Source organism: Bufo gargarizans, chromosome 1 (assembly GCF_014858855.1).
Source record: "Bufo gargarizans isolate SCDJY-AF-19 chromosome 1, ASM1485885v1, whole genome shotgun sequence".
Classification (NCBI taxonomy): Eukaryota; Metazoa; Chordata; class Amphibia; order Anura; family Bufonidae; genus Bufo; species Bufo gargarizans.
The window spans coordinates 150,637,994-150,655,255 of NC_058080.1; the positions used below are offsets into that span (position 1 = coordinate 150,637,994).

The following is a 17,262-nucleotide window of genomic DNA, read 5'->3' on the forward strand; positions in this document are numbered from 1 at the left end:
GGAAACTGATGCATTCTGAACAGATCATCATCCATTCAGAATGCATTAGGGCAAAACTGATCCGTTTTGGACCGCTTGTGAGAACCCAGAACGGAAACCAAAACGCCAGTGTGAAAGTAGCTTTAGGAGTTTAGAAGCAAATCTTGAAATGTAGTTTACAGAAACACCCCATATGTGGTCGTAAATAGAGATGAGCGAACTTCTGTTCGTGGGCGGGTTAGCGGAGAATCCCGATATGGATCCGGATATGGATTCCGACTTCCGTTGTGGTCCGTGGTAGCGGAATCAATAATGGCCGATTATTGATTCCGCTACCACGGACCACAACGGAAGTCGGAATCCATATCCGGATCCATATCGGGATTCTCCGCTAACCCGCCCCCGAACTTTAGACGCCGAACTTAAAACAGAAGTTCGCTCATCTCTAGTCGTAAACTGATGTAAGGGCACACGGCTGGGCGCAGAAGGAAAGGAACGTCATATGGTTTTTGGATGGCAAATTTCACTGGGATAATTTTATGTTGCCATGTCACATTTGAAGCCCCCCTGATGCACCCCTAGATTAGAAACAAAATTACCCCATTTTGGAAACTACAGGATATGGTGGCAGTTTTGTTGGTACTATTTTAGGGTACATATGATTTTTAGTTGCTCTATATTACACTTTTTGTGAGGCAAGGTAACAAAAAATAGCTGTTTTCGCACCTTTTTATTTTTTGTTACGGACGCGACAATACCAAATATGACTTTTTTGGGTTGTTTGTTTCAGTTTTACATGAAAATAATTTTCTTCAAAAATGCTTTATTTAGTGTCTCCATATTCTGAGAGCCATAGTTTTTTTTTTTTGACGATTGTCTTAGGTAGGGGCTTATTTTTGGCGGGATGAGGTGACGGTTAGATTTATACTATTTTGGGGGGCATACGTCATTTTGATCGCTTGATGTTGCACTTTTATTGATGTAAGGTGACAAAAAATGTTTTTAGCACAGTTTTTATTTTATTTTTTTGATGGTATTCACCTGAGGGGTCTGGTCATGTGATACTTTTATAGGGCCGGTCGATACGGACCCAGCGATACCTAATATGTATACTTTTCTTTTTTTCCCTATTTTTTACCAATTAGTTTTTTTTTTACTTTATTTTGGGAAAATAACGCTTTTTTTTTTTTTTTTTTTTTTTTTCATTGGCTGTATGTGTATTACAGACTGTAATACACTTACAGCCTTCCTGCCTGTAAGATCCAGGGGACTGGATCTGACAGGCTGTCACAGAAGGCAGCCACAATGCCTAAGGAAGACATTGGGCTGCCTTCCCTGCCATCGGGTCACCGTCACAGCAGCGCGGGGACCCGATGGCCACCCCGCAGATCCTGCACGTGCTGCGGTCAGCGCCGACTGTAGCAGTGCGAGGCTTAATGCGCTATCAGTGACTTCCGGACCCCTGCAGCTGATCAGCATGACATACATTTACGTCAAGTCCCGGCCAGATATGACGTACATGTACGTCATTTTTAAGGGGTTAAATATTGATGACCTATTGTCAGTATAGGTCATCAATATCAGATTGGTGCGGGTTTAACACCCCCACGAGTGGGAAATATATACAGTGCAGAAGGTGGAATGGATGCTGAGCTGCAGTACACCGGCTCCGGAAACTGCAAACTGGTCCCAGCTCTGCCCAAAACAGCTGTTCAGTGGGGATTTTGGGTGTCAGACCCCCACCGATCTGATATTCATGATATATCTTGAGGGTAGGTCATCCATTTCTTACTCCCAGAAAACTTCTTTGAAGTAAAATGTTTTTTTCCACCCCCAAAAAATTCATTATCCAACTTATAGTTTTCATTTCTCATTTATGCACTAATTCTACTATAATATTAGTTGTGAGCTCCCGAGGCTGTCAATCTGAAAGTGTTCATCCAGAAGAAGGACATGTGGGTAAAATTCTTTATTGACACAGATAAAACATAATCAGTCCTAGAATCCTGGATCAATATTGCTGATATCTGTTATAATTTACCAACTGTAGAAGACAAGCCATGAAGCGCACATCCACATGTCATACATCATCTATTGCTGCTGAGCCAAACTTATCAATAGGAGGTTCTTAGTATATATTTTCATCAAAATGTATAAGCCCACTTGTCACTTCACGGCGACCTCTTCCAAGTGGGTCCCTACACTAACCTTATAATTACTATACTATTATTTACTGTTTATAATAATACTATTATTATATTGTTACTATTATCAATATTATACTGTTACTACTCTTAGTAATATATATTATCATATTATTAGTACTATTTCTATTATTCTAACATCAGACCCTATTCATAAACCTGTTGATCCAGAAGAAGACAAAAACCCCTGGACACATTCAGCCAATCTGTGACTCAGGGAAAATTATTCCTTCTCGACCCCGGGAAAAGGCGATCAGTAGAACCCTGGATCAAACCCCCTTACTTCTAATAAAAGATGTCTAATTTTTATTAATATTATAGTCAGATTTATCTAATTACTGCTAGTATTATATTAATATTATGACTAGTAATATCCTATGGTTTTCCTTCTTATAACTAATATAACTATGTATCACGTAAACTACTGCAAGTTTATTTATCCTACGTTATTAACATTAATGCTATGAGCCTAACTATTAATGAGGTCACTGTCCCTAAAGCTTTTGATCCAGGAGAAGACGAAAACCCTGGACATATTCAGCCAATTTGTGTCACAGGGAAAAATTCCTTCTCGACCCCGGGAAAAGGCGATCAGTCCTAGAAGCCTGGATCAAACCTAATTATGCAATTTCACAGTCTTCTAATATTAGCATTGAAATGTAATAACTACTACCCTACTACTAATTCTTACTATCTATTAGTATTTAGTTTTTTATACAATTTTTTTTTTTTTGTATTTTGTATTTTTTTGTATAACTATTTTACCGTTACTACTATTATACCTATCATACTATTAGAATTATATTATTACTTAACTTACTTTTATAGTGTAACTTTTAATACTGCACTATGACTACGCTGTTGATCCAGAAGAATGCAAAAACCCCTGGACACATTCAGCCAATTTGTGGCACAGGGGAAAAATTCCTTCTCGACCCGGGAAAAGGCGATCAGTCCTAGGACCCTGGATAAAACCTGTTATTATAACTAGTATTAATACTATTGCTATTATTATTACATTACTATAATAAATTATATTATTACTATTGTACCTTACTACTAATATTATACTGCTACTATATTATTTCTATAACTAGTGTTTTTTTTATTATTATTATTATTATTTTTTTTGTGATTATCTACCAATATTGCCAAAAATGATGTTCTTGGCGGAGAGGTTTTAGCAGGATTGTGAAGATGATGTTTCTCTTTCCTCTCGCATACTGGTAGACATGACGGCCGATGTTAGACTGCCTGGTCCTGCTTCTTCTTGTTGTGGTTTTCATTGTGGTGTTCCTCAGTTTGATTGTAATCTTCAGCTTCTCCTTCCCCTTCTTTTCTTCTTTCTGTTCTTCTTCAATGGATGGTTGTGGCTGTTCTTCAGTTGTCAGATATTTTTGCTCAGCTCTTGGACTGGTCTCCATGAGGCGCTAAGATGGCAGGAGATTAAATGAGTTGTATGAGTGTAACTTTAAAAACCCAGCAAAATAAGGACCATGCTCTCTAACCGCCATCTTGTAGAGGGGTGAAGGGAGAAGCTTGGCACAGTAGGCCAGTCTTCTTAGCTGTTTCTCCGGCGTCAGGTAAACTGAATAAAATAATACCAGATAATGGGATCAGTCATGTAAAACACTCATAAAACGTCATAATGCAGCAGTCAGAACTGACCAGAGCAGCGGTGGCAGCTTGAATGGGTATCAGTTATTCTATTATTTTACAGTGTGTTCGGCCTTTACAGAAAAACAAAATATATACTGAAGAACCTCTTTAAGAATGAAAAATGAACTTTTCGTAAATGTAGCCTCTAGGTGCAATGGGGGGTTTGGCCCTAATCCTAGAGGCTCTGTTCTCCCTCCTCTGGCCTTGCCCCCATCATGTTGATTGACAAAGTAAGTTAAAGGGAACCTGTCACCGGGATTTTGTGTATAGAGCTGAGGACATGGGTTGCTAGATGGCCACTAGCACATCCGCAATACCCAGTCCCCATAGCTCTGTGTGCTTTTATTGTGTAAAAAAAAACGATTTGATACATATGCAAATTAACCTGAGATGAGTCCTGTCCCTGACTCATCTCATGTACAGGACTCTTCTCAGGTTAATTTGCATATGTATCAAATCGTTTTTTTTACACAATAAAAGCACACAGAGCTATGGGGACTGGATATTGCAGATGTGCTAGCGGCCATCTAGCAACCCATGTCCTCAGCTCTATACACAAAATCCCGGTGACAGGTTCCCTTTAAAGTAAAGCCATAGAGACCCATCTGATGAGAGCACAGAGAATGGAGAACCAACAGCGTGTGAGGAATAATACCTGACCCAACGCTGGCCAAATATCCGCTCTACATTGTCTGCCCTGAAGTCTTCACTGATAAAATGTATCCAAATCCTATAAAACAATCAGCAGGAAGAGTTCAGCAGAGGTTTAGGCCTCTTGGTTCTGATGACTTTGAAGGTTGACTCTGAATAGAAGGTACTGATCTCAGATACATTGGGAAACCCTGGCCTCTATATTCAGGGGCATGGACAAAGCTGGGAAACCTCATAGACTGTTAGTGTGTAAATAATGGAGCTCCTCTGTTATATGTGGTAGATATGGAGCACTTTAGGAATCAGATTTTAGGACATTCTGGGTTATCTAGGAGGGGACCTGCTATCTCCGGCGGTCCCGTAGAGTTGCCTGAAGCAACTGACACAGAAGCCCTCTAGTAATCCAGAGAAGGACGGTCCCTGTCCTAACGCCGTGCAACAAGTCCAGCATGTACCCTACTGCGCCATTCATTCTATGGGACTGAGAGTGGAATTTTTTTTTAAAGAAAATTGAGATTAAAATCAAAGTTAAATCTTAAGTTGGAAAACAAATGAGATTTTAAATCTTGCCCATATCTGCCAGCCCTGCTAAAGCTGAAAGAAACGCTGCAAAAATCATATTTCTATCCATTTCTAAAACGTTTATAGCCAGTAAACTGAGGAGTGTGAACAACGGCTAAGGCGGTGTTCACATCACATTTGTGTCCCTTGTTTTATGTATATACATGACCTATATAAAATAGTTGTCTCAGACGGACGCCATATCGTGCCCTCCCTCTCCATAGGGCTCTATTGTAATGATCCGGTGTGAATATGTGCGAGGAGATAAATGGTCGTCATGTATCCGGGGTCAGACCGGAAATATCGCAGAAGTCGCCTTCTCTCTCACATGAGATATAACGGTCTGAGGAGAACTGACTGTTTTCTGTTTCAAATTGAAACCCAGCAATCCTATTGGCTGTTTGGTAATGCAGTTACCATGGTGACAAGAGTGCCTGCACATTTAAAGGGACAGCACGCTGCTCTCGGACTACAAGGCATTTTACTAGACCTTTCTTCTAATATTGTCTGAAACGTGAACCTGTAGAGATGAGGAGCTGGAAATACTTCTATATATCTTCATGTTTCTACACAGTCATTTGTGGAGCCGCAGAGCTATTTCTGTAGGAAAAGTGACCAATCCTGATGTGTGGGCAGATTTATGTCTACAAAGAGAATGTATAGAAAGGCTCGAACTCAGAATTGTAGTTTATTTTTTTCTGCGCATTGACTTAAAAGGCTTGTGCCTATTATTAAAGTTCTCTCCCATCCTCAGGATAAGGCTCTATTCACACGTCCGCAACGTGTTTTGCGGATCCCGCAATGTGCGTTTCGGACATCGTGCTGCCCCATAGGAATAAATAGGTCCGCAATTCCGTGCCGCAAAATGCAGAACAAAATTGCGGACGTGTGAATGGAGCCTAACAGACAACTAGCTGATCAGTGGGGGTCCAATAGATCCTGAAAATGGGGATCCCTTGTTCCCATCCTGATGGAGCAGCGGTCCGAGCGTACCCTCTGCCACTCCAGAAATACGGTAGTTGAGCACTGTACACTGCTGTCACCGGTAGTCCTATAGAGAATGAATGGAGCGGTAGGGCTCATGCTTGGTCTGTTGCTCCATCAGGACTGGAACAAGGGATCCCCTTTTCAGGATCTGTGGTGGGGTCCCAGTGGTCAGACCCCAAGCTATCAATTAGTTATCCCTTATCCTGTGGATGGGAGATTACTTTTATACTGGGTAAACCCTATTAATCCCAGAATGCTATAGCATGCTCCTAGGACATTCAGATCGTGGGGGTTCGATCTCTGGGACTAGATCATGTAAGGACCTGCACAGTGACCCCCTCTGGTCGCCTTCTGTGCAGGGAACTGCAGAACATCTTCCTCCGGGCCGCTGGGTCCTAGCAGTATGTTATCATGTAGGGCTTGTGCACACCGCAGCACTTTAGTTTATTTTCCTGGACAGCACACTAACCAATACATTTCTATGGGGTAGTGCACACATGTGTTTTTATTATCCTTCCAGATCTGCAGATGCCAGTGCAGGTCCTGTCCATATCTGTAGATGAGAGTAGCCCTTTCTATTGATGGGAGTGAGAGGCCCTACCATGCTGAGAAAACCTCCTTTATAGGGGTTGTCTCCTCTGAGACATTGGTGGCATATTACCTGTATATGCCACCAATGTCAGCTAGTGCGGGTCCCGCCTCTTTCTAGAATGGGACTAGCCTGGCCCGGCTATCTCTCATAGAAGTGAATGGTGTGGTGGCGGGGCTTGAGTGGTGTACTCTCAATTCATTTCTTTGCGTGGCTATTTTCGGAAATCCCATAGAAATTAATGGAGAGCATACCGCGTGTGTGCGGTGGACGGTTTCATTTTTGTGGGCCCATTCTGGAGATAGATGCAGGTCCCAAAGGTGGGACCTACACTTTTCTTAGGGTACTTTCACACTTGCGTTGTTGGATTCAGGCAGGCAATTCTGTTGCCGGAACTGCCTGCCGGATCCTGAAATCCGTATGCAAACGGATAGCATTTGTTTCCGGAACCGGATGCGGATCCGTCTGACAAATGCATTGAAACACCGTCTCTCCGGAGTCATCCGGAAAAACTGATCCAGTATTTTTTTTTTCTTTACATTTTTAAAGGTCTGCACATGCGCAGACAAGGAAACCGGATCCGGTTTTCCAGAACACTTGGTACCAGATTCAGCATTAATACATTTTGATTTAAATTAATCCGGCATTCCAGCAAATGTTCTGCAATTTTGGCCGGAGAAAATACCGCAGCATGCTGCAGTATTTCCTCTATCCAAATACCGTAAGAGGGACTGAACTGAAGACACCGTGATGCATACTGAACGTAATGCTCTCCATTCTGAATGCATTGGGATAAAACGGAAGCTTTTTTTTTTCCGGTATTGAGCCCCTGTGACGGAACTCAATACCGGAAAACTTTAACGCAAGTGTGAAAGTACCCCAACTTTGGTGTTATGCCACCAGTCTCTCCGATGAGACAACCCCTTTATCTGCTTCGAGTCCATGGTATTTTTTACCATTTGTGTTGTGCTGTTTTTATTTGTTGATAATACTTTTTTTTATTTATTTTTTATGAAATGGGTGTTTTTCACCTAGAAATTCCAATCAGATTGAGAAATCCCGAAGATCCTTACACAAAATGTAACACTGATGTCTTTTATAATCTGTGGTTCCTCTAAAATGTTCTGATTATGAAATGTCAAGTGATCTTGCATGTGATACTTGCCTCACTTTTCTCCTCTCGTGTTTAGTAAAATGATCCTTTATAAACAGCATAGAGGATATATTTAGAGGAGCCGTCGGCCCTCCCGACGTGTCTGTTTTCTGGAGCATTGTTTCTTATCATTGTATGTTGTGCCGTTCATCTATTATTTCTGTAGTGAATTGATCAGTAAATTGTCAACTAGGTGTTACTATTCCGCTTGTCAAAGGGGTCTGTGCCTACAGTGTGATACAGTCAGTGTGTCAGACTGTTTAGGGGGACACCCACTGCTCCAGCTGGTAATACCTACATGACAATTTATTGATCGTTTACTAGGAATAATAGAGGAACAGTAAAGTGCAGAGCTATAAGAATAGATCCTTCAGAATTTTAATTTCATATGAAATACAATTACTTTGTTTTTCAGACTATTAGATGCACTTTGTCTTCTGCTGTATCTAATAGTCCTATATGCTGTCAGTAACAGAGGGTCCTGGCAGAGCAGTCATGTGGCAGCACCCAGTATTTTGCAGCTTGTACATAATGTTTGTGTTATCCGTTCCCTGAATAGTCTTACAACAGACTTGTGTAAAATGTGAAATCTAGTGAGCATATGGCGCACATATTAGTACACACAGCACAGTAAATCTGTTCAGTGTGTACTGCCAGGACCTTCTGTCCATGCCCCTCCATGCTGTACAATCGCCTTCTTTTTACTGTATGGTAAGCCATCCTCACCTATACACACAGTGCAGTCTACCCGTTACCTCCACTCTGTATTATACAGTATGTACCGAGTGGGGGTGCTGGGGAGAATGAGGGTATACAGCATGTACAGAGTGGAGGTGATGGGGAGAATGAGGGTATACAGCATGTACAGAGTGGAGGTGATGGGGAGAATGAGGGTATACAGTATATACGGAGTGGAGGTGATGGGGGAATGAGTATATATAGTATATACACAGTGGAGGTGATGGGGGAATGAGGATATACAGTATATACAGAGTGGAGGTGATGGGGGAATGAGGATATATAGTATATACACAGTGGAGGTGATGGGGAAATGAGGATATACAGTATATACAGAGTGGAGGTGATGGGGGGGAATGAGGATATACAGTATATACAGAGTGTTGGTGATGGGGGGAATGAGGATATACAGTATATACAGAGTGTTGGTGATGGGGGGAATGAGGATATACAGTATATACACCGTGCAGGTGATAGGGAGAATGAGGATATACAGTATATACAGAGTGGAGGTGATGGGGGAATGAGTATATACACAGTGGAGGTGATGGGGGAATGAGTATATACAGTATATACAGAGTGGAGGTGATGGGGGGAATGAGGATATACAGTATATACAGAGTGGAGGTGATGGGGGAATGAGGATATACAGTATATACAGAGTGGAGGTGATGGGGGGAATGAGGATATACAGTATATACAGAGTGGAGGTGATGGGGGGAATGAGGATATACAGTATATACAGAGTGGAGGTGATGGGGGAATGAGTATATACACAGTGGAGGTGATGGGGGAATGAGTATATACAGTATATACACAGTGCAGGTGATGGGGGGGAATGGGAATATACAGTATATACAGAGTGGAGGTGATGGGGGGGAATGAGGATATACAGTATATACACAGTGCAGGTGATGGGGGGAATGAGTATATACAGTAAATATAAATGCTTTCCCTTGGTTTTTGTGTGTGTAGGTAGGTTGTCAGCAGATTTCAGCCTCCCAAACCACTGACGTTGCTAGGCAGGTGACATAAAGACAAGTGGTCATTCATGGTTTATTAATCTTTTCTCTAATCCCCAGGCCGTCTACAATATCTGCTCCTGCCTCGCTGTTAGCTTGGACTCCCCTTATCTCTGAAGTTGGTGCCCTCGGTTTAGTTTTTAGCTTCACCGGTTTCGCGCACCTCGCGCTCTGTCAAGCTTGTACAGGCTGTAGCCTATTTGTGCAGTGCCTGTGTCCAACCTGTTTTATCTTCCATAAAGCTGCGGGATTGATATTACGGTGCGTGCCGCTTTTTATTCCTCTGACCCTCAAGCCTCTATACGAGTTCGTGGAGCAGAGCACCACTGTTTGTCGCTCTTTTTCTCGTGACTTTATACACACTTCGCAGTTCCGGCTGCGTTTTTCTTGATGGACATTTATTGTATTTGTCTGGTTTTCAGACTGTGAGCTCTTTATTGCACGCTCGTCCCAGTAAACCGACGAACCCTATTACAGGACAGGTTTATGTGACGAGCAGTATACAGGGCGGGGTATGTGTGACTCATTAGTCGTTATACGATCAGCCTGGGCAGGGCAGTGCTTGTCACTTTCCTGTAAGCACATTACACGCTGACGTCTCCGCTTTCCACTGCTGCAGCTTGTTTTTCTAGTCCTCATACGATTTCAGTGGATGTAGGTAGAAGATGAAGGGGCACCGCACTGAGAAATACATGACTGGGTCCTTCAGAGATTCGCCATCTAAGATGTTATCTCCTGTCATGTCTAAAGGCCTCTTTACACAGAGCCAATGATCAGGGCAATTATTGGGAAGGCGCTTTCCTAGGAACACTCATTCCTGATAATCGACCTGTGTAAAGGTGCTGCCAATGAACGAAGGAAAGCATCTCTGGTGCAGATACCTAAGGCATTGGTTTTTGGGCAGGAGATCGTCCTGTGTAAAATTCGGTCTACTGCCCAGAAACAATGATTCTCTATGGGAAGGAGCGATTGCAGTAAGGATCCCTTGTCCTGTACGTAAATGAAGCTCTCACTACCCCTGACAAGCAGGCAATTATTTCTTCCCGATAATTGCTTGCTGTGTTGTCCCATGTGAAAGGGCCTTTAGGGAAACTTGCAATTTAAAGGGCATCTGTCATCACTTACAGGTAAAACACTCGGCCTCTGAAGATTGGTGCTGGTCTGCAGTGTGATGATATGTCTGGTATCTCCTTATGTGCCAGCAATCGATTGAAAAAAGGCTTTTTATAATGGGAAATGACCCCTTAGGTGCAAGGAGGGCGGTTCCATTGCACCTTGTTACACCCAGAGACTCTGCTCCCTGTCCGCTATACCGCAGTCCCACCGCTGTGACAGACAGACAGGCAGTGAAAACATTGATGTCTGACCCTGAAGTCTCACAGGAGGAGGGGGAAGCAGGGTCACTAGTGGGGTGACAGGAGGAGAGGGGAGCAGAGTCACTAGTGGGGTGACAGAAGGAGGGGGGAGCAGGGTCACTAGTGGGGTGACAGAAGGAGGGGGGAGCAGGGTCACTAGTGAGGTGACAGAAGGAGAGGGGAGCAGGGTCACTAGTGGGGTGACAGGAGGAGGGGGGAGCAGGGTCACTAGTGGGGTGACAGAAGGAGAGGGGAGCAGGGTCACTAGTGGGGTGACAGGAGGAGAGGGGAGCAGGGTCACTAGTGGGGTGACAGGAGGAGAGGGGGGCAGAGTCACTAGTGGGGTGACAGAAGGAGGGGGGAGCAGGGTCACTAGTGGGGTGACAGGAGGAGAGGGGAGCAGAGTCACTAGTGGGGTGACAGGAGGAGAGGGGAGCAGAGTCACTAGTGGGGTGACAGAAGGAGGGGGAGCAGGGTCACTAGTGGGGTGACAGAAGGAGGGGGAGCAGGGTCACTAGTGGGGTGACAGAAGGAGTGGGGAGCAGGGTCACTAGTGGGGTGACAGAAGGAGTGGGGAGCAGGGTCACTAGTGGGGTGACAGAAGGAGGGGGGAGCAGGGTCACTAGTGGGGTGACAGGAGGAGGGGGGAGCAGAGTCACTAGTGGGGTGACAGAAGGAGGGGGGAGCAGGGTCACTAGTGGGGTGACAGAAGGAGGGGGGAGCAGGGTCACTAGTGGGGTGACAGAAGGAGGGGGAGCAGGGTCACTACTGGGGTGACAGGAGGAGGGGGAGCAGGGTCACTAGTGGGGTGACAGAAGAAGAGGGGAGCAGGGTCACTAGTGGGGTGACAGGAGGAGAGGGCAGCAGGGTCACTAGTGGGGTGACAGGAGGAGAGGGGAGCAGGGTCACTAGTGGGGTGACAGGAGGAGGGGGGAGCAGAGTCACTAGTGGGGTGACAGGAGGAGGGGGGAGCAGGGTCACTAGTGGGGTGACAGGAGGAGAGGGGAGCAGGGTCACTAGTGGGGTGACAGGAGGAGAGGGGAGCAGGGTCACTAGTGGGGTGACAGGAGGAGAGGGGAGCAGGGTCACTAGTGGGGTGACAGGAGGAGAGGGGAGCAGGGTCACTAGTGGGGTGACAGGAGGAGAGGGGAGCAGGGTCACTAGTGGGGTGACAGGAGGAGAGGGGAGCAGAGTCACTAGTGGGGTGACAGAAGGAGGGGGGAGCAGGGTCACTAGTGGGGTGACAGAAGAAGTGGGGAGCAGGGTCACTAGTGGGGTGACAGGAGGAGAGGGGAGCAGGGTCACTAGTGGGGTGACAGGAGGAGAGTGGAGCAGAGTCACTAGTGGGGTGACAGGAGGAGGGAGGGCGAGGTCATTAGTGGGGTGACAGGAGGGGGGAGGGCAGGGTCACTAGTGGGGTGACAGGAGGTGGGGGAGCAGGGTCACTAGTGGGGTGACAGGAGGAGGGGGGAGCAGGGTCACTAGTGGGGTGACAGAAGGAGAGGGGAGCAGAGTCACTAGTGGGGTGACAGGAGGAGGGAGGGCAGGGTCACTAGTGGGGGGAACAGGCAGGGTCACTAGTGGGGGGATCCTATCAGATTTAGTGTCTCCCCTTTTTGCATTTCTGTAGGTCATGTCCTCATCATAACTATTCTGCACACCTAGAGACTACGCTCCTCATTATCCCACAGTCAGAGGGGTGTGCTAGTTATGGGGTGATAGCAAGGTGGACAGAACAACAACTCGCCCGCTCTACCCGGTGGCCGGGGGGGAAAACATGCCTGGCGGCAACTCTTTTCTCAGCCCGGGGACCAGTCACATGAGTCCGCGGCTCATTACCTCTCCAGCAGCCCTGTCATGTTTCCCGGGGTCCTCGGGCAGCACGTTCCGCTCTCCTTACAACAGTCATCCCTGGAGCCGACCCCTCCTCTTTCCGCCTGGCTTCGTCCAGCTGCAGGACCTGTATCGCTCCGGCACGCGCCTATACCAACCAATAACAAAGCTTCTTGCTGTGAGGAGGGCCCTTCACAGTGCTCACTGCGCTGATGAGTGTTGGGGAAAAGTCTAAGGCGTATTGGTATGCCTTAAACTTTTTTCAGGGAGTAAAATGGCCTAAACAGGCTCCACGTTTGGCCGGCGCAGCACTGCCCCTGCTCTCCTTATACATCCTCCTTTCAGCACCCGCCGTCTTTCCCCGCTGCAGGGCGCTGTATGGCTCTGGCGCCCGCCCAAACTAACCAATAGCAAAGCTCCTTTCTGTATGGAGCTTTGCAATTGGGTATTTCAGGCACAGGCAGCATCACTGCGCTGCCTGTGCCGTTCCCTGTGCTGCTGAATGTAGGGGAAAAGTCTAGGTCGTATTGGTACGCCTTAGGCCTTTTTTCAGAGAGTTAAACAGCCTGAACAGGCGTCTATGACGCTTGTACAGACGTCATTGCGACCTCTGGTGAGGGGGGCACATTTCAGGCATTGTGCCTACAATGCTCCATAATGTGGGTGTTGCCGATGCTTTCCACTTTCATGGTATGGTCTTATTTGGGAGAATTGTAAGAGAACAGTCTAGATTTCGGGGTATAAAACGACATGTTCGGAATGAGCAGTTTTCAATAATTACTTCTTTAATTCATTTTTTCACTTTTAATCTTTCGCAGTATTTCTGAAATTCAGAAAGATGTGGAATACAGATTGCCGATCACGATCAAAAATTTGACCCTCAACATAAATATGTAAGTAACTGTGGTGTCTTTATGTTATATGAGGGGTTACTAGTCTTTGACCCCTGTCTCTGATGACTGCACCCCATGTATTATCAGTACGCTACAATGACATGTCGTCCAGAGTAATGTGACCTCCTGCGGCACTACACTGGAGTCCTCTATATACTACTCATCATAGCCTTCTACTGGACAGATGCACTCCTGATGACAGAGGCCTGTGACAAATGCCATAAAGAACATCTGTCACCCACAGACTCTTTAGAAAAAAACATACACTGTACGGTATACTTATTTTATTGAGGTGGCCCTTTTTATGGAAAGTACAGTCTGCTGTCTTCCCTACAACAGTCCACCCGAAGGACAATCGTTTGGCCTCCATCTGATGAATGGACCTAAAGCTGAAATACGCCTAAATTAGGCATATTTCAGGTGCAGATGGCAGCACAACAGTTAGTTGCGCCGCGGTCTGCGACTTTGCCCCATTCACGCCAGTTCTAAAATTGCGGGGAAGGGGATGCGCCGGCAGGCCTGTCTCATTCACCATTTTCTACGGCTGTTTTAAGCGAAGAAAATGATCTAAATGTAAGACCGCTCGGAAGCTGTCTTACATTTAGAACTGGTGCTGGATGCGCGGAAGTTATGGAGAGGCCCACGCCTCTTTATAACTTCGGCAGATCCTCCGCCAGCGATGGGGATTTATTAAGACCAGCGTCTAAAACGCCGGTCTTTATAAATGTGCCCCTTAATGTATATGGTGGGAGTTTTTCCCAGGGTAACGTTAAAACGTAGTTCTCAAACACTGTGGTACATGGCGTCACTACAGATGATATTCCATTGCAGTCTTCTGATTAAAAGTGCTGCCATATGTGCTGTATGGCTTGTAAAAGAAAGTATTTTTATTGACGTGTCATGAGGCTGCTGTCTTAAGAATATTTTCTTCTCGGTGACCTGGTGTACACTGCAGTCATTTCTCACGTGTTCTCCTCTAATACGTTCTGTTTCTGTTGCAGTTTACTTCCTCAGCAATTTCCTCAAGACAAGCCTATCATCACAGTCTTTCCGCCAATAAGACATCACCTAGTGGACAAGCAGGGCACTAACGTGACATGTCCTTTAGTACATAACGTAAGAAGCTTTGATGTAGTGGTATAGTCATTTAACCTCATTTAGCCTCTTTGGGGGTCATTTACTAACCAGAAATACGCCTACGTGATGGTTATTTCTGGCACAATCTGCGACTTTTCCCCGCTCACGACAAGTCTAAAAAAAAAAAAGGGGGAAGGGCCGGTGGTGCGGCTGGCAGGGCCGTCTCATTTACCATTTGCTACACCTGGTTTAGGCATAGAAATGGTCTAAATCTAAGGCAGCTCGGAAGGTGTTTTACTTTTAGAACTCCGGCGGATCCATATAGAGTCTAAAACGTGACGTCCGTCTTAATAAATGACCCCCTTTGTGTCCGGCTTGCTTTTTGATTTAAAGGGTCACAGCTTTCCAATAACTTTTGATATGTCATAGAGACATTTCAAAGGTTTTGATCAGTGGAGGTCTGAGTCCTGAGACCCCTACCGATCACTAGAACGAGGGGAGAGAAGTGCTCCCATATTGTGCTTGCTGCAGGAGATGGGATCAATAAAAAAGTCTCTGGCCGGTCCCGATTCATTCTTCTGCAGTGAGGAGAGAGCGCAATATGCAAGCACTTCTTTCTCTTTGTTATAGTGATCTGTGGGTGGTCTCAGCACTTAGACCCCCAATAATCCAAACTTCTGATCTGCCTCACCCAGTGACCGGTCATGTGATCACAGGACAACGTACGTAGTGTGGGATAGACAGAGGCAGGTGAATATCACGTCTGCCCTCTTTCTCGTGTCCCGCTGGGCCCCCAGCCTTTGTGTGATCGGTCATGCCATTTACATTTTATGTGCTTTGTATGAAGGCGGAAATCTTTGACATCTGGTTGGGTTGGGTGTTGCTGTGATAAGATGAACCATGTGAATCTGTATCTGATGATGGTTGAAAGACTGTTAACAACTCTGTCCTTTCCCTTAGTTTACTATGCACTCAGATCTTGGGAAAATAGTCCAGAATTTATTAGAAGAATTTTGGAAAAATCCTCCAACATTGGCTCCAACCTCTGGTCCATTCCCTTAGTAAGTCCTCTGTTATTCCTCCTAATAACTTGACCATGAAGTGTTGGTCCATACACGAGGTGACACTGTTGAGTCAGTGCTGATGGTGTCACATGACGTATGGACACACCCCTTTTGAACGGGGGAATGGTAACCTCGGTGATTATTCACAAGCAGAGGAACGGCACAATGCAGAGTTATGAGAGAAGATGATCCAGAATTATGTTATTGCATGGGGAATGCAAGTCTTTACTATAACACAACTAGTGGGCACCGCACAACCATCCGCACCAATCGTTCCCCTGGTGCCACCCTAGTAATAGGGTATCTGTCGGTACTGTATCAACCTAGCATAAGAATTAAAGGGAACCTGTCACTGGGATTTTGGGCATAGAGCTGAGGACATGGGTTGCTAGATGGCCACTAGCACATCCGTAATACCCAGTCCCTATAGCTCTGTGTGCTTTTATTGTGTCAAAAAAACGATTTGATACATATGCAAATTAACATAAAAGAGTCATATTTTGTTTGTGTAACCAGAGACCAGTCATATTTTCAAGCTCTGACTCATCTCAGGTTAATTTGCATATGTATTAAATCGGTTTTTATACACAATAAAAACACAGAGCTATAGGGACTGGGTATTGCGGATGTGCTAGTGGCCATCTAGCAACCCATGTCCTCAGCTCTATACCCAAAATCCAGGTGACAGCTTCCCTTTAATTTGTTACCTTGCTATACTTTCTGTTGTCCTCCCGGTCCATGGCGTTCTTCTCCCTTCGCCTGCGGTGGTTTAAATCCAGGGTATTGCGACTTATGTTAGGCTATGCTCACACTTGTGTTGTTGTTTTCCGATACCGAGATCCGGCAGAGGATCTCAATACCGGACAAAAATGTTTCAGTTTAGTCCTCATGCATTCTAAATGAAAAGAGATCCGTTCACGAGGCATCAGGATGTCTTCCGTTCCGTCAGCATTCCGCTTTGTGACCGGACACAAAACCGCTGCAAGCTGCGGTTTTGTGTCCGGTCATAAAAACGAGGAAGGGGGGGGGGGGGGGCGTCACTTGTAAAATCCTGGACAGCCCCTTTAATGTCCAGCATTGTAATGCCTAGCAGTGCTGCCATTCATCTGTCAGGTACACAAGACCAGGCCATTAATATCTCATGCCTTGTAGTGACTACACTAGACGTGAGGATGATGATAATCTTGTGGGCTCCTGTGGAGTAGAAAGCTGGATTTAATCCTTACTTAGCCTGTCAGTAACCTTCTCCGCAGATTCAGATTTTAATAGGATTGTAGGGTGACTGCAGGTTACAACGTGCGTCTTCCCTGCACTCCTGCCCACATAGATATCTCTGAGCCTCTACGTGCTTTCCAACTACAAACCCTTCCACCTCTGTTACAGGAGAGCCGTGGTGGTCTCGGCTGATAGTCCTGCTATGTGAGGCGTGGTATTTACGGGCAGTTATTGTATCTCATATGTAATTACAAGCGATCATGTCCTGGACTATTGTAATGA

The 17,262-nt window shown here is 45.4% G+C and overlaps 1 protein-coding gene across 1 annotated transcript in view; it reads left to right on the forward strand.

The window, feature by feature from the left end:
- Nucleotides 1–17,262, forward strand: part of VPS37A (VPS37A subunit of ESCRT-I) — a 38,077-nt gene that overhangs the window by 7,364 nt on the left and 13,451 nt on the right. The window contains exons 2-4 of the mRNA XM_044299584.1: nt 13,550–13,624; nt 14,626–14,740; nt 15,662–15,762. Coding sequence (XP_044155519.1) covers nt 13,550–13,624; nt 14,626–14,740; nt 15,662–15,762 — 291 coding nt within the window. The remainder of the gene's footprint in view (nt 1–13,549; nt 13,625–14,625; nt 14,741–15,661; nt 15,763–17,262) is intronic.